A 19,117-nucleotide genomic window follows, 5' to 3' on the forward strand; every position below is an offset into this window, starting at 1 on the left:
AATTTTAGTGTAGAGTGTGGCATGAAGATGAACTCAAGTTCTTTCCAAACCAAGTGCCTACCTAGAAATGGCCTGAACAGGTTGATTTTAACTCCGGTGCTTGTACAGACTAGGTTGTAATCAGATTTTTCTACTAGAACATTAAATTAACTCCATTATACTGAACCCTTCTTTCGCCAATTTTATACTACAGATAATTCTAGTAAGAGAATCTCAACACAGAAGAATGACATTAGTGATACTTACTCTCTTGTGCTAACATAAGCTACATCTATTTCTGGTGTTAACATTAATTAACATCTAAGCATATTCTTTAAAAGTACCAATAGCAAGCTTTGGTGTTGAGGCACTACTTCGCCACTATTAGCAGAAAGCAACCATTGGCACAATGTGATAAACCACTGTTGACACTGTGCCCAAATATGAAACTAATTAAATGATAAATCTAGAATCTTGTGTTTATGCCACCAAAAGTTATCTGCTCAGAGTTTTCATATTACAACTTCTGGAGCATGTGGATATCATGTTACCAAGATTATATTTAGGATTTAGTAATAACATAAAGTATCTATTATACTAGGATGCTTTGGGTTACTTCACTTAGAATTAGAGAATCTTAGAACTGGGTATAAAAGATTTAAAGTCCCAATTTTACTATTATTTTGATGACTCGCTTATCACAGGCTTGAGTGAAAACAGATGTAAGCTATTGTACAAAGGCAAATGCAGATTTTTACATTAAAAATTTGTTATTCCATTTCTTGAGTTATTGTTGAGATAATTAGGTAAAATTTAATGTATGTTTTAAAATAAGCTAGTATTAACTTAAATATATATATGGTCAAAGACTTCTAAAGATACCTGAACTTTTAAAGATATTGGGCACTCAGTTATGTGACTGCTGCCATCATGTGGTAATATTATAAAACTACAGGTACTGACACAAGTGCTCATTTCCCTAATTTTAGTACAAGCATCTCAACTACTATCTTCTTAGTTATAACATATTCAATAAACACAAGAATGCCAACATTTTCTATAAATAACAAATAATTATTAGGTCCCTAACTTTGGCCTCACTCATATTATAGTTTTCTCTAAATGTCAAATGTCTAAAATATATATACATTCACATTGCTGTTCCACTTATTTTGGTAAACTGAAGTGAAGAGCACCTGTTTGCAAATCTAAGTTAACTAAGGTAATGAATGCCTATAGTCTTCCTGACTTTGGATGAATACATGAAAAAAATGAGATCTCTAACTGCCCATATCAATTTTGACTTCAGATAATCATTTCAATTTCTATTACTTTTCTTGATATTTCTTCCAAATAAGGTCCGATTTTAGTTCTGAGAAGTACATAGTAGAGGCAGCATGAGATTTTAAAATTAAAAGGAACTCAGATCAAATTACTACTCTGACACTAAAGTTGTATAACTCTGAGTAAGTCACCAAACCACCACCTCTTCAGTCTAAATTTGCTTGGATCTAAAAGTGGGATCCCACGACCTATCTTAACAAGGTTGCTGAGATCAAACTAAATCATGCCTAGCATAGTTATCAGGCACATGAGCTTTCAAATGCTTTTCACTTCAAAGTGATAGTCCAGGGGGACTAGAACACGAGCCCCTTGAGAGCAGGGTGGGGCATCTTACTCATTTTGGCGCCAACTTCCAACACAATAAATTGTTACGTTAATGCATTTCACCATATCTGCTTGAAAAGATTCTCTTTTATTCCTCATCAGAATCACTACCTTCATGTTTTATTTAACAAATCGGAAGATACATACTCCTAGATTATTAGGGAAACCATATATTTCAATATGCACTTAAACTACAGACTTATGGGTAGGCCTAGGTCACCTATGCTACTCAAATTATGGTCTTGTTAGAGATGCAGAATGTCAGGTCACACTTCAGACCTATTGAAAGCAGAATCTATATTTTAATAAGGTCTCCAGATGATTCGTATGTACATTAGAGTTCAGTCTATTGAGTGAAATGTAATATCCTACTTCACTACACCAAACTTGTAATTAACAAAACAGAAGTGTATACAGAGTGTTATGGGAGCTGAGAATAAAGTTATCTGTCTAAAAAGATTAGGAAAAACTCCACAGGTCATGTCAGAACCGACAATTAAGGGAAGAATTCACTAAGAGGAAAAGGAAAGGGACAATTCTGACAGAGAGAAAAGGTTATACAAAGTCATGAAAGAGCATGGTGTCTTGAGATGTGAACTACAAGATTTGAACCAGCGCACTCTCGGAAGAATATGGCAACAGGGACTGATACAACAAATAGAACTGACAATACCTAACAATAACCTCAATCCCCTTCTCTTTATTACCAAAGCCTTTCTTCAAGTGCTATTTTTCACCATGCCTTCATATTATGATTATGACTATAATGATTATTATTCCTCTCATTCATCCTGTCCAAGGAAATCTTTCTGAATGTGCCATTCCCTCATTCAAAATCCTTCAACAGGTAACTCAAGCCTACGGGCAAAGTCCAAATTCCTTAACATAACACTCGAGTCCCAGTTGGCCAGGCATTCAAAGGCACTTTGAATCTGTTCCCACCACTGCATAAGTCCTCCCCAACCCTCCCCTCAAAATGCCTCCTGCCAGCCTCTTTTTCTCCTGTCCAGTTGTTTTTATCCATTCTCAATGTACTGTCCCAGCTCCTCAACCTCAAACTTTGGGATTGCCTATTACTTTTGATTTTGTGATCTTGAGGCATATTTAAATTAAACCTACTGATTCATCCATAATTGAAGCTGGATCAAAGAAATCAGGCTTCAGTTCTGTTCTCTCTCGTCTGTTCTTTGACGGTGGCTAAGGGGAAGAAAAGGAAGGAAGTTGACAATTGCCATATCTATAAGCCATATAGTAATTGAAAATATTGAAATTAATTATCCTTAAGTGTTCACATGGCCTATGGAATTCCAATTGTATAATACTTTAAATACTGTATACCCAAATTACAGAATGTTTTAAAATACAAACGCAATTCATTCATAGAAAATTACTCCTTTTTTTAAGTATAGTCGATTTACAATGTGTTAATTTCTGGTGCACAGCAGAGACATTCAATTATACATACATATATATATACCTTGTCATATTCTTTTTCAATATACGCTGTTATAAGGTATGGAAAATTATTCTTAAAGATGAAAACTGGAAAACCAATTTTTTGTTTACTTCAAAACTGTCTCTCAACTCACTTTCCTTTAAAGACACCAAATTACACTATTTTGAAGAGAAGCTATATTTACTTATTTCTTCCCTTTAAGGAGATTACACCAAGGTTTACTGAGAAATAGACTCAGAAGACCTGGCTTATTATAAGTCTCAGCTTCACTGCTTACTAGTTTTAGTTTTGTCTCCTTGGATAGGCTGTCTAAGCTTCAATATCCTCAGTCCTTTCAACCTACCTCAGAAAGGTGAATGAGCTGTGGGGCAAAATGAAATATGTAGAAGCATTTTCCATACGATGAAGCCCTAATTGTATATATGATGTAATTATTAAAAGAATATACCCTTATATATATCTAACTTCCAAGTGTAAGTAATTTTACTTTCTTATCTGATATGGAAATAGGTCTCAATAACAGAGTAAATGTTAATAATGTATTGCTTTGATAATGGTAAATAAATGGAAAATTATAAGGTGTTATTATACTTAGGAAACTATTAAGTAAAATATATCTTTTAAATCTAATATTCCTAAATTAACCTGAAAGTTTATCATCTTAAGCTAGGATCTGACACCCTCACCAACCTCATCCTATTCCTCAATCCCTTCTCATATATCTAAACTCCTGGCAACTATTTTATTAAATAATTTTGCAAAACTTACTTTTCATGCCAAGTATTTCTCTACTCTAATAAATAACCAACTTAATTTCCAAAAGATCTAAATTGAAAATCTTACAGAAATCATTGTGTCTTACCAAGTCTATATCCATGGTGTCAAAATCCATCCCCTCATTAAGATCTTCAATCCTCCCTTCTGAGGACATCATAACATCTTCAACAATTGGCTCTTCATCATCTTCCATTAGGCTTGTACCACGCCGACTAGAGAAATACAAAACTAGGTCAAGACCTGAATCAAAGCTGTGACTATTAATATATTGGCAGCAACTATGTGGCTCTCTATATTCAAGCATAATGGAAAATGATGGGATTAAAGGTCAGGGAAAATGATTAGGCACTGATCATGTCATCAATGATGTCAAAACCCCAATGTTCACTTGTCTAACAATGCTAAGGAGTTATGTTTATTCTATTACTTCAGTACATTTAGCTTGATAGTTCTGATATCCCATATAAAAAGTTCAATGAGAATTTCCCACATGGGAACAGACAAGATACCTCAAATCCTTTTTGAAAGTAGGCAGGGTACAAATTAATAAACAAATATAAAACAGAGACCAAAGAAATGACATTTTCAGAATACATATTTTCATTAACATATAATGTTAATTTTACCCATCACTCACTCATTCACTCAGTACCTAAACTGTACTAAGCACTCATTCACTCATTCACACAGTGCCTACTATGTGCCAGGCTTCTACTGTGTCCTATGGATGCAAAACAAAAGAATGAGTAAGATATGGTTCCTGCCCTCAAGGAGCTCACAGTCTACTATGAGAAACAGAGATAATTGATTATGACAAAGTGTGATGAATACTGCAAGAGAAATATGCATCAAGTGCTATAAAGTTATACTGAAAGAAGAGATTAATTCTGCTTTGGGAAGAAATGAGCAACATTTATGCTGAAAGCTGCATTCTGTGTCCTATGAAACTCAAAACTAAGACACATAGAGAAAAAGTAAAATAAAAATTGAGACCAAAAATTCTGTTTGTTATCACATAATTATAGGGAACAAACTCAAATTTCCAAGTTCACAGTTGGCCCAGATCAGAATAAAGGAGTGAAACTGAGGGTGACTTATTGTTCCCCAGTCTGGCCAGCATTTCCTTCTTTTCTCATTCTAAAGATTCCACCCCAAAATCAATTATTTACTGAATACTTGCTTATAATTTACACAATTCTATGCTGAGTCTTAAAAGATAGAGATAGCATGACATGATGTCTAATCCAGGCTATCCAGACAAATATTTTGACAATGGTTCCTATTTCCTAAGAGTTCTGGATAGTAAATGACAATTTTATTGTATTTGGTAGAGGCAACTGTGAAGGGAATATGTGTGCTTTTGGTGGCCATATGTTATAGAAAACTAGAAATCCATTCTGAACTTCACTTGGAGTATAACAAAGATATATGATATAAGCAATTTTAAAAAGAGATAATTTGGAAGTATTTTCAGGTATAGGGCAGGTACTATTATAGAAAAATTATTGTTAAAATATTTTAAAGTCTCAAGCAATAGACCACTTGTGGTACAACAACCAAAAGAATCTTCTGGTAATAATTATTTAACTAGGATAATTTCTTAGTCACCTTGGGAAGCTCTAAGAAGAATTAAAACTAACTACAAACACTGTATCTATATAAGATGATAGATGTTCACTAAATTTATTACGATAGTCATTTCATGATGTTATGTAAGCCAAATCATTATGCTGTACACCTTAAACTTATATACAGTCCTGTATGTCAATTATACCTCCACAAAACTGGAAGAAAAAAATTTTAATCAATCAACCAATCAATCTACAAACAAAAGAATAATGATAAATGGTACTGAGTAATGAGACGCTGTGGAAGATCGTGGGCACTCGTGGAAAGCTCTCAGGGGAGACATGGACCAAGTGACTGCATGGCAGAATTCTGGAGTGTTTGGACTGGTGACTGGTTGGAAGCTAAGAAATTTCAGGCTGGATTCAACAAGTAGTAAGAACATATATGAAAAGGAATGTGGCCATACAAAACAGAAAAGGGGACAGAACCAAGGGGTAGTATAGAGGATGAACATATTAGACATACTGGGATCAGAATCTCTATGTGTTCCACACAAAAACTACTAGAAATAATCGAAGAATTCAGCAAGGTAGCAGGTTACAAGAATCTCTATGTGTGATAAAGTATACTCTGTCTATAGAGGTTCTTAAGACCACTCTAGATAACTAAAGTGAATTCAAATAGACTACCACTCACATGATAAATGATCATTTCTTAAGAAAAATAGGTGAATTCTCATCATTTAAAAACACAAAATGAAACAAAAAATAAATTTTAAAAAGGTAACAATTACTATCTCCCAGCATTAAAACATATACCACATTATGTTACAAATACAAAGCTTTCAAACTCAAAAACTTAAATAATCAGAGTCATCAGATCTTCCCCCTCTGTACCAACCATCTAAAAACTGCTTGTATGCCATTTCTTTTGGAGCCGAAGCTAATAAATATTTATAAAACTCTCATACAGATTCCAGTAAAAACAAAAGTATTTGAAAGTTAAACTACAAAGTTTTTAAACATTGGACATTTATTCATTCAATGAACATTTACTTAGCACATTTTTATGTGCCAAGCGCTAACAGGAAATGAAAGTGGTCCCTATTAAGAGTTACAAACTATTAGGTATAAAATAAGCTATAAGGATATACTGTACAACACAGGGAATATGTCAATATTTTATACTAACTATAAATGGAGTATAACCTTAAAAATTGTGAATCACTATAATGTACACCTGTAACTTACATAATATTGCACATCAACTATACCTTAATTTTCAAAAAAAGAAAAAAAGAGGTCCCTGCCCTTAAGGAGCTCACAGTCTACAGAAAGGGACAAATTCATAAACAAATTACAATACAATGTGATAAGTGCTATAAAAAATAGAAATATACATAGTGTTATGGGAGCATAGATGACACCGCAACTTCGTGTAAGGTGACACCTGAGCTTTTTCTTTTACGATGATTTTACCAGTTGCCAGGGAATAGGATACGATACTAAAATGTAGGCGGGGCCATATTTAGAAAGATCTTGCATGCCATGAGCTAAGGAGTTTGAACTGTATCCTGCAGGTAATGGGGAGCCATGGAAAGTTTTTAAGGAAAAGAGTTACATGATGAGATTTTTATTCTAGAATAGCAATTCTTGATGAGAGTGTGAATAATGGAGTGGTGGTGGAGGGAGTGAGGGGAGGGGTTTGGTGAGAGGATAAATGGGAGATCTGAGGGAAGAAAACAAGTTAGAAAGCTAAAATAATAGTTCAGGTGAGAGATGAGGGCCTGAACTAAGGTAGGGAATAAATTAAGATGTAACAAAACTGGATTTTTAGCTATAGGTCTGTGTACCAAAATAAACAAGGATTCATACTTAAAACTTTTCCAACAGAGCAAGCTAAGATTGGTCCTTTAACTAACTCGTTAATATTTAACTTTAAAAGTTTTTTTTTTCTGTTGGAAAGACCAATTGTTGGTTCCTTGATTATTTCAGCTTAGTTACTTTAGAGAGTTTGCTGAAATGTTTAGATAAGGCACACATTAAAGTATGTTAAAATGAATTAGTGAACTTCCTAGACTCAGACAATAAGGCACTCTCACTTACATGGCATGCTGAAGATTAGTTCGCAGTTTAACATAGCTCATTGCTGCTCTCTCCTGCTGTTGCCTTGCTTCCTCTTGTTGTCTTTGAGCTAACATCCATGTTACCTGCGTGCTTCAAGGAGAATTTTATTCTTCTTTTAACTTAACTTTTTTCTATGTAATTAATAAAGTTATAGTACAGAAAATGATCAGATGTACTTACTTATAATCAAGAGGAGTTTGATGATGTTCGGTCTGCATTGGATAGACACCCATGAAGCTATCCTCGGGTCGTAATCTTTTGGGCTCTCTCATAATCGTTGAGGTGAGTTGTGGTGTCTGCATCATAACTGGGGTGTGCAGTGTTTGTTCTCTGCTTAGCCACATACTGTCACTACTACTGCTTTCTTCAGCTGAGAAAGAAAATTAAGAGCAATAAAGTTCAGTCACTAATTTTGACTAACCAAGAAGTATCATACAACCTGTTCAGGTCAAACATCTGGTTGCTTTCCACGTACTAGTGCTTGGAGCAGGGAGATATACAGGTTACACACCTCCTACAGGTGCAGTCCTGGCCCTGCCCTTATAGCCTGCTTGTGGAAAAAGAGAACCCAGGCAATTACAACACAGTGCTAAGTGGTAAAGAGAGGGAAGCCCAGGCAGAATGGGAGCCATGAGAGGTCAGAGCCACCTACCCAGAAGTCGCATCTGACTAGAGTAGATGTGAGACTGTGAAGTCTTAGGCAGGGGGAAGAGCATAAACCAAAGCACTGAGGCATGAAACAACAATGATAGAACCATACTAATTTGCTGAAATATTTGGCAATTTTTGACCTGCAAAAATACTAATTTCATATAGTGCAGATTCAAGAGTTTAGTACTCCTGGAGTAAATGGTTAAAGGCTGAATAAAGAGGCAGTAGTCAATTTATGGAAAGTCTTATAAGCTGTGCTAAGATGACAGGAGCAATGTGGTGAGTTACGTGTTTTAGTGACAGTGGAGGATGTGGATGGAGAAGTGTACTTGAGAATATGAAGACTGGTGAGCAAACAGGCCACTTAGGAAGCTAACTTTGTAGCCCAGGGGAATTAGAGGTTCAGATGAGAAAAACTTTTTAAAATTTATAGTGATATGCAACGAACACATCTTCTAATTTGATAACTTTTATATTTAAAAAAAGGAAAATTTATTTTAACTACCTATAAACCATCAAAAAGCTATAAAATAGCCCTAGCTATTTTAACCAGTCAGTGATACTGTAAGGGAAATTCCTCCAAGGAGTGGGATGTTGGGGCTATATAACCAGTCAAGTCTAAATACAAGGTTGTGTAAGTTTATGCATTTATATTATTGGACAAAAAACACTAAAACCATCCATCTATGGGACAATCAAGATTTAAATACTATACATTTGATGATGGTTGAAGAATTATGTGGCAATTTAAAAATATGGCCCCCAAATCTTTGATACTCCTCATATTAACAAGTGGGAAATTATGTCCCATCCCCTCAAATCTGGGTCCTGTGACTGCTTGCTCAATAGAATATGATGGAAATTATGCTATCCAGTTTCTGGGCCTTAAGAAAATGACAGCTTCCAGAGTTCTTTCTTGTCTCTTGAGACACCTGCTCTTGGAGCCTAGTCACATGCTGTGAGGAAGCCAAACAGCCACATGGAAAGGTCACATGTAAAGTGTTCTGGTAGAAAATCCAGCTGAGGTCCCAGGTGACAACCAGAATGAGATAGCATGAAATATAAGTGTAGATGCCTCCGTATGATTCCAGTCACCAGCCTCTGAGTCTTCTGAACTGAAGCTACCAGACATCATGTCCCTGCTATGTCCTAAGTTTGGGGGATAGTTTATTACTAAGGAGTAACAGCTGGAACAAATTTTGGCAACTTTGCTAATTTGTTCAAAGTTTCCTAAGGAGAGGGAAAAAGTCCCCAAACCATTCTGAACCAACTCTGGAGAACTAAGAGTCCAAGAGATTCAAGTGTCACAATGACTCTTATCTCAAAGATTATAGACAGCAATTTGTATTCTATCAAGTTCTTTATGATTAGTGACCTCCATAGAAATTCAAAAGTTGGAACCTCTCTGAATCTGTTGTTCCACTTAAACTAGATGATCTGATTTCTTAGGTAATGATTAGCTCTAAAATACTGAGTCCATATCCCAATGCATACAGTATAGTGCAGTGACTGAAAAGCAGCTGCTCTAGAGTTAAGACTGCCTGGCTCTGCTACTTACTATCTGTATGACTTTAGGTAAGTTACTTCCCTGTACTAGTTATCTCATCTGAAAAATGAGGATGTACCTAGAGAGTTGTGAGAACTGAATTTATGTATGTAAAATGCTTAAAACAGTACATTTACACAAAACTGGACACATTGTGCAAGCTATTATTTAACAACACATATCTCAAATTTAAAAATAAGGCGACCCTTAATTGACAATTCAGTTGGTAAACATAAGGGATAAACATAAAGAGAATGAACTATATTCTTACGGAGTGCAAGCTGCATGCCTTCAACTACTTTCCGTTTTCCTGTAGACGGTTTTGATTTTTTACTCCTCACAGTTGACCCTCGACTGCTGATTCCACTAATGACTGACATGGTGTCGTCATCACCACCAGCTAGCAAAGAATTTCGGTATGACATCAGTGGAAGCCACACATCTTCTCTTCGGAGTGACATCTGAAAGGTCATGAACTTTTCCAAGTAAACATACCTTAAAAAGGAGTAGAAACCATCAGCTTCGATACACTAAACTGCCATAGCTTTTTTTCTTTTTGCTTGTTCTTAATAATCTTAAGGCTCACATGCTATATGGAACATACAATGATTTAATTAGAACTAAATAAAAAGTAAGTTAGGATAAAACAGAATAACAGTTGATTGTGTGCTTTGAGGAAATGTAGACTGTTACAATTGAAGGATGCTAGTGTTTTCTTTCTCGAGATGTATCTGTTCTATCTGAACTTTACAGAACCTCTGTTAGAAGAACAAACCTGAGTTCTATTTCTGGAAAGAGGACTGGATTTAAAAATCATACAATTGGGGTTCTAGTCCCCGTTCTACCAGCACCCCAAGCTGTGTGAGCACGAGCGTATTACTTCACTACTTACTCAATCTCAGCCTCATCAGTACATTGATGAGCAATTTTACCTCTATCAAGATTCTCACATTAAATGAAATAATTCATAGCATTTCAGCTTAGTATTTGTTGAGCATTTACATCCAAGGCAATGAGGATGGATACAAAAGTACATCAGATATGGTCCCTACCTGCAAAACAATTTTCAGCCCGATGGAATTTATACCCCTGTATCCAAGTATCACAAGGACTCTATGGCTTATATGTAATATACCAACAAAAAATCAACTAACATCTGTGTGACTACTGTGTGCTAGGCATTTTCCTCTTGGGTTAACTTTATTCTTAAAATCTTGTGAGGGAGACATTCGCCCCATTTGACAGATGAGAGAAAGGACAAGAAAAGTTAAGTGATATATCCATAGTCATAAAAATGAGAAAGTAGTATAACCATGATTCAAATTCGAGGCCTCTGACACTAAAAGTTCAGTGCTTTACTGTCTAAATTATGCTTCAAAAACATGAACACATTTTCATCAACTAACTATATAAAGTGCAATCCAAATTTTGCTATCATAATAACGGCTAATTTGAATCAGTTCAGAATTACCAGTTTTTGAACACCATTAAAGAGAAACGAAAGGAAATATCAGTTACAAACATACTGTTTGGTGTTAGTTGTTCATTATTTCTTCTTAATTACAATATATATCAGCTATACACAGTAATACAGTACTCCTCAAAGTGTGGTCTGTAAGTTGCCTATCAATCTGAGAACTGCTATCCGTCTGTGACAAGATGTGCAGCCTAAGCCAAAATACACTCACTGGTAGAGAGATTTACAACTACATCAGTATACACCACATAGCTTAACAGAACATTCCGGATAAGTAGCCCTTCCTAATGCTATTTCCTTTTGTCCTCTTCCCAGCCACAGAGGTCACCATTAACCTGAATTTGCTGTTTTTTGTACCCATGCATTAGTTTTATACTTTTAATACCTACTGGTCTATAGACATCATAGCATCATTTTGTACTTTGCTTTTTGCACTCAACATTATAATTTAAAATCTTACCATTTCCAAAGAGTGACATTAGCTAACACTATGGTAGCAATCATTTTCCAATATTTAAGTGTATCAAATCAATACGTTGTACACCTCAAATTTACATAGTATTATACGCTAACTGTATCTCAATGATGTCAGGAAAATATTTTTTAAAAAGACCCATTGTCTGAGGGTCTAATATATAACATAGTGGTTACAGTTGATGATACTGTGTAATTATACAATACTGTATAATTGAAATTTGCTAAAATTTGCTAAAGAATACAGCTTAAGTGTTCTCATCCAAAAAAAGGGTAAATATGTGAGGCGATAAATAATTAACCTGATGATGGGAATCCTTTCAAAATGTATATGAAATCATCATACTGTGTATTTTAAATATATAATTTTGTTTGTTAATTGTACCTCAATAAACCTGAAAAAAACTTAAGATTTTAAAAGAAGATCAATTGGATTGTGTGAGTCTTATTTCAATCCCAATTGTATAAAAAGAACTATAAAAATAAAATCAATTTATGACATGTGTGGCTACCAGAAATTTTAAAAATAGCTAGGTTTTTAATCAAATTAAGAACTATTTACTTTAAAAAAAGTAACCATTTTGACCACTGTATAGTATTCCATTCTATGTCAATCTATTGATCCTATTTTCCACTTGCTAACTGTTTAGTTTTGAGCTTTTCCCTATTCAATCAATGCAACAGTCAGATATTTTTATGGTTCTCCTTATACACATGTGCAGGATCTCCTCTAGGGTATCTACCTATGAATAGAATTGCTGGATAATGAAGTAGGGAGAATCTTAAGCTTTGTGACATTGCCAAATATCTCCACAAAGTGTTCTTGTACCAGTATACTCTACCAGCAATGTCTAAAAGTCTCTATTGCTCCACGTCCTTGGCAAAACTTGGCACTATCAGCCTTCTTCATTTTTGCTAATCTGCTAGGTGAGAAATGGTTTTTTATTATTTTAATTTATATTTCTCTAAGTGTCAATGCAATTTTTAATAGGGATAAATTTATATATAATAAAATGCACAGAAATTAAGAATAAAGTTGGGTCAGTTTTGCAAATGAATGCAGTCATGTAACCCACACCTTTCAAGATACAGGGCATTCCCATGACCCTAGAAAATACCCTGTATCCCTTTTCCCATTTAGTCTCCACAACCTTAGAAGTAACCACTAGTGATTTCTATCACCATGGATTATTAGTTTTGTCTGCTTTAGAATTTCATGTAAGATCTATATAATCTTTAAATGCAAAATACTGGTGGGCTTTCAAAAGACATTATCTATACTATTAAGTTACTCACATGCTTCTGCCCTTTTGTACCTCCAAGACAGGGATTCAGGGAGCAGGGGGTGGTTCAAAGAAGATTTTTAGAATTTAATTTCATTTGTTGGGCTCTCTTAGAATATGTCACCATTTTAGGAGACCAAACCATAAAAGTATCCTGTTTAAATGGTCTGTTGAGAACAGTGTCTTCTGAGGACAGGACTAGCAGTCAAAGTACAAAGATAGATAAAAAGGGGGGACTTCTAATTTACAGTGTAGTCACAGCTCAGGACACAGACTAAGATGCTCGTGATGGATCACAATACTATCGTCTGTTAAATGCTTCTTCCTTAATTAGGCTAAGCCAAGAACACAAATTAGAATACACAAAGCATTCCAGTTATACCTCTAAAGCCACAACTACACTGTAAGGGGAACTCATGGAATTAAAATGGAGTATTATCCATAAAACATAGTTAAAATCCTTAAATTATAAAATTTCTGAAGTATAAAGTTTTTTTGTGCACTAATGCAATCCTACAAATCTAATCTAATCTGAGAGAGAAACCAAGTATAATAATTAATCTTTAAGAATTCCAAAACAAAACTAAACAGAATATTTCCAGGAAATACATACACTGTTCTTTTGTCTTGTCGGAGTAGTTTAGAAGAAAATTCACTGAGAATATCAAGAAATGCCAAATTTAAAGGTGGATGGCTCTCTCCTTGTGGATTAGGCTCTTTAAAAGCAAATTCTATGCCATCTCTGCAACAGAAAAAAAAAATATTTAAAAGACTAGAGAGTGAATTAAAGTTGAGGAAAGTATGGGACTAACTTAAAGAGCAGAAAAATTTCTGTAGGGAGACATTTAACACTTTTATAACTAAGGAAGCAATAAGAATTAAAAAAAAAAAAACACAAATAAAACAGCTTTCAATGAAACAGCATCCAAACCTCCTGACTTTTCCAAAGGCAAGGCTCTTTATCCACAATAAACAGATAAAGGGTATTAATGCCCACCTGATGGTTATGTTTAAGCTCTAAAATACACTCACACTTACTTAAAAGTATAATTGATCAGTAAATTACATGCCTAAAATAAAATCAGATGATTTCCAATTTTGATGAGGCAGAGCAAACATGCAGACAGAATAAAGGTTGTGGCTCAAAACATGAAAAAAGGTCACTACGAAATAGAGAACAGAACCAGAAGCAGAAAACTTGAAACAAAGGAATCAAATCTCAAAAATTTTTCTACCTAGCAATGAGATTATGACAAAAACTATCAAAAGAGATTTTTTAATACCTGATGAATGTTGCTTTTCTTCACATAATCTATAAAGATTCCGTATGATTTTAATTACAGCAAAGACTTTCGGTAAAAGGTATTTTAGTCCCAATTCATGTGTTAATGGAGATAGCACTGCAACTGGTTCTTAACTTAAGGAGATATGCCACAGATTTGTAAACAAGTAATAAAATATCAACTGAATTTGGTTATTCTAAATAAAAGAGCTAGATACAAAAAAAAACCCTTAATGATTAATAAACAACTTAACAGGAGAGCTGAATGAAATATTTGGAAATTACTTGTGCAGCATAGCGATGGCCTCTCTTGTTTTCAATTGATCGAGTCCAAAAGTTAATGCAAAACGTCGAGCAAGTTCTTTTATGCCACTGAATGTTGAGGATGACCTATCAAAATTATAGCCATTTTCCTGTATCATTTCATTAAAAAGCTATTTGGAAAGAAAGAAAGCATGTTAAAGTTTTTTAATAACTATGGATTATTAACATCTAATTTAAAAAGTACATTTTTTATTTAAAATATACTTGATATACCATAAATGAAGCACTGTATTTTATTCTAAAACATAGATTTTTAAAAACATGATATAAATTACCAAAATTGTAGCACTTCATATATTCAGACTAGAGGTAGTATCAACATTAGAAACTCTTTAAATTTGTAATGACAGACTTGTTTTCTGCCTGTATTAACTGAATATTAAAATAGCACATAAAAATATAAAGAAAAAGGAAAGTAAAATATTAGGCAACCATGCTCTTTTATTGACATTTAAATGATTTTTCTAAGAACTTCCACCATAAGTTCCATCAAGAACTTTCATCATAAAGTAAGCAAAACAAAATACAATTTTTCAACTATCAAATTGCCAAGATTTTTAACAGATAATGGCTACTGCTTCAGAATAATGAGCACTGATCTGCTGGGAACATAAATTGAGATAACCTTTCTTTCTGTAGAGCAGTCTGGCAATGTGTAGTGAAAGCTTTAGAATTCTCATGCCCTTTGACTAAGCACTTGTAATGATCAGACTTTATCCAAAAGGAATGATAATAGTAATACCTGTGTACAATACATAGGCACAAAAATGTTTGGTTTAGTGCTATTTATAAGCAAGTGCTAAGAATTGTACAAGACCTCAACATCAAAGAAGAGATCATGGTTAAATTACAGTCCTATACAATGGAATATTACAATCATTAAAAATGAAGAGGAAAGTATTTAATGGTATGAAAATATTCAGGATTTATTAAAATGAAAATTTGAGGACTGCAAAATAGAATGCACAATACAATTTTTTATTTTTGTAAAATAAGATTCAGATAGGCATAAAAAAGATTAGGAAGACTATTAAAAATTATAACATTGTTAAGTGGAAAAAATTAGGGAAAAGTTGGGTTTTTTTCTAGTTTTCCTACAGTATTTTCTAAACTTTCTACAGCAAGCAGCTATTATTTTATAGCAAAAGTTATTTAAATGCTGCCTTTAAAACTTTTTAAATTCTATTAATTTTAATAAAGAGTATCCAAATATGCAAATGAAATTGAGCTTTCATACCTAGATTTCTAAGAACAAAGTTTAGCAAAATGAAATGGGTTGGGTTGTGTTTTGCATGCATTTGGTCTCTAGTGACAAAAGTATACTAAGCAAATTATTTTTACCTAATTAAACCTGCCTTGCCACTGCCAAAATCAAAATGACTGTTGTATTTTGATTATAGGATTGATAAATGCTCATTAAAATACATGTGGAAATGTACAAAGGAAAAAGTAAAATTCACCTGAAACCTACCAAAGCAAGTTAACCCCAGCTAACATTCTGGTGATTTTTTTTCCCAAATAGATATAGAGATACGCACAATTTTATAGAGTTGCTATACTATAATCTACTTTATTCTCAAACTAAATATTGTAGAGATCTTTACGGATGAATGAATATAGACCTACATTAATTTTAAGTGCTACACAATAGCCACTGCAAAGATGTACTACACAACATATTCATCTAATATACTATTGAGGAACATTTGATTTATTTCTAACTTCTTGCTATTATAAACATTTTTGCCATGTATAAGCTCATTCACCCTTTTTTGCATATTTGTCCTATTACCACTGTGGATAAATTTCTAAAAGTAGAATTGCTGCCTAAAATGGCATACACATGATAAATTTTGACATATATTGCCAAAATGCCTACCAGGAAAGTTGAATCATAAATTGTTGACAGTACCGATTTTCCCTGATACCTCAGGCAACTACAGGTTTTGCCAATCTTGCCAGCCTCAAAGCAAAAAATGACTCCACTTGCACAATGTCTGCTAGTGAGACTGAGTATCTTATATTTCCACTTTTATGAACTATCTGTTGCATCCTTTGCCCAGTTTTCAACTGTTACCTTGAAAACTATTAAATGTTTATTATGTTAGCCTAAGCTGGTACTTTGTCTTACCTGTTGCAAACTGAGAATAAGGGTCTTTGCACACTGAATTTTGTCTATCTGCCTTGTTTTACTCATTGTTTCTTTGATGATATCTCCATAGTCGTTATAATACTAGAAAAGAAATTTGAGCAAATTAGAACTTTGTCTCTTAAAATTACTGGACAAGACTAATTTTAGGTTAGTCATATTAACATGTCACAAAAATGTATTTGGCTGAAATTATGCCTTCAGAGACATGAAAGAATGTTACTGAAATGTCATTATAATTTCTCTTTTTAAACTTTTTTTTACTGAGTTATAGTCATTTTAAAATGTTGTGTCAAATTCCAGTGTAGAGCACAATTTTTCAGTTACACATGAACATACATATATTGTCACATTTTTTTTCGCTGTGTATTTCTAAACACATAATTCCTAACATCAGTTAAGTTCAGAAATATCACTTAAGATCTAATCACATTAAGCTCCAGAATTGGTTTTAAGGAGGTATGTTATATAACAATATTTAAGTTATACAGATTTTCAGAAATAAAACAAAGGACAGAAACAAAGTTTTTGTGCTTTTTTTTTGAACTATTTAAGACAATGAATTTAATCACAGTTACTTTCATTGCTACTGGCATATACATCATGTGCAGTTTCCAACTTTATTAATTTGGTTTATGGAAATGAATAGCTTGTTAACAACATTTAAACGAAAACTTACTATGTGTGACATTTACACTATACACTGCATGTGAATTTTTCTAATTAAAGATCTTGTTTCAAAATGCATATATAACAACTAACAGAGATAACAGGATAACCATGCCCCTATGATTAATCAAATGTAGAATACCTAAGTCTAAAAGTTTAAAACTTGCAAAATGACTTCAAAAACAATCTTAGTTTTAAAAAAAAATCTAACAAGTATCATGCCAAATAACTTAAATTCCAAAGTACTTTATAATGGTGCTAGTATTCTACCGTGTAGGGAAGTATTCCAAAGAGAATTAACTAGGTTTTGTTAAATGTACTATATATTTTATTTTGTAAAAGCAAAGGCTTAAAAAAAGCTTATATTTATAATTAGATTTTACTTGGAAAAGGATTACAGAAAAATTATCATATTTAGTCACATTCTGAGAAAAATTATCATATTTAGTCACATTCTGTTAGTACAATTAACACTATCCTTTCTACTGCTACTTAAAAAGTTAAAAGAATCTCAAATGTATTTATGACAATTGTGAATAACCTATTGTGAATCAAATCAGATTTTCAGAGCTTAAGGAATCTTAGCTATCCCAGTGAAACAGACGAAGAAAGATGGGACACAAAAAGTATTGAACTACTCAAGGTCACAAGCTGCATAGTAACAAAGCCAAAACTATACCATCTAAAACATTTCTACTGACTCCTAAACCACTTTTTTATGCAACGCCAAGCAGGGGAGGGACACCATCCTACTATCTTAAACTAAATCACAAGTGCAATTTTTATTAGTGACAGTTAACCTTAAACAAGCTGTTTCCAATACTCCAAATGCAAATGAACTCAAAATGTCCATTAAAAGAGGAGTGGAGATACGAGAAAATGTTACTGAAAATGTTAAATATTTAAAAAGATTTCTTTTATGCTACAAAAGTAAATTTACTATATAAAAAAATTCAATGGCAACCAACCATAAAAGTAATATAAAAATATCTTGCTATCCATTATTCAATTTTACCTTCATATACTGCTTGAAGATATCTGCAGCTGTATTCATCTCCACCACAGTATATACAATTAGCTTACAAAATGCTGCAAGTAAATTTCTCCTCTTGTGCAGAGCTTCAATTTTACTGGCTTCATCCTCCTGCTGACCATCTGGGGAAAAAAGTTCGAAACATTAAGCCATCTGTATTTTACTTCAGCCATAAATACATGTAATATATATACATTTTACACATAAATACATACATACATACATACATACATACATATATATACACATACATATATATATATATATATATATATATATATAAAATTCTCACTATAAAACACCATCATTTTGGAGAATTTTAAAAGTAAGGAAAACACATTTAAATAAGATAAAAATTATAATCACTCTATCTTCATGAATGACCAGCCCATTGATTACAATAGACAAATTTTCTGTGAAGTCAAATAATAATCAGAAGGCTGTTTGGTGAACATGGAACAGGAATAAGTGGAGTAGGTCAGAGGAATTGATGTTTAGTGAGGTCAGGCTATGCTTGCCAAACACATTCATCTACTTTCCTAACAGGATAGTTTGGTGATGAGATCTGCATATTCAATGCCTGTTGGTTAAAGCTCTTTCTTCCCTAGGGGCAGACAACCTCAAAAATTCTCCTATCTGTTCTAAAGATGACCC

At 33.5% G+C, this 19,117-nt stretch overlaps 1 protein-coding gene across 4 annotated transcripts in view; it reads right to left on the reverse strand.

Moving 5' to 3' along the window:
* STAG2 (stromal antigen 2) overlaps positions 1-19,117 on the reverse strand; it is a 107,496-nt gene that overhangs the window by 3,186 nt on the left and 85,193 nt on the right. For 3 of the 4 annotated variants that reach the window (XM_032475716.1, XM_032475717.1, XM_014566979.2), the window contains exons 25-33: positions 18,446-18,585; positions 16,744-16,845; positions 14,574-14,722; positions 13,620-13,748; positions 10,044-10,267; positions 7,756-7,945; positions 7,555-7,665; positions 3,966-4,092; positions 2,767-2,844 (exon numbers count right to left, since the gene is read on the reverse strand). In XM_032475716.1, the coding sequence (XP_032331607.1) occupies positions 2,767-2,844; positions 3,966-4,092; positions 7,555-7,665; positions 7,756-7,945; positions 10,044-10,267; positions 13,620-13,748; positions 14,574-14,722; positions 16,744-16,845; positions 18,446-18,585 (1,250 nt within the window). The remainder of the gene's footprint in view (positions 1-2,766; positions 2,845-3,965; positions 4,093-7,554; positions 7,666-7,755; positions 7,946-10,043; positions 10,268-13,619; positions 13,749-14,573; positions 14,723-16,743; positions 16,846-18,445; positions 18,586-19,117) is intronic. The other variant, XM_032475718.1, reaches the window with a different exon arrangement.

The sequence above is a fragment of the Camelus ferus genome, chromosome X, assembly GCF_009834535.1.
Source record: "Camelus ferus isolate YT-003-E chromosome X, BCGSAC_Cfer_1.0, whole genome shotgun sequence".
NCBI lineage: Eukaryota > Metazoa > Chordata > Mammalia > Artiodactyla > Camelidae > Camelus > Camelus ferus.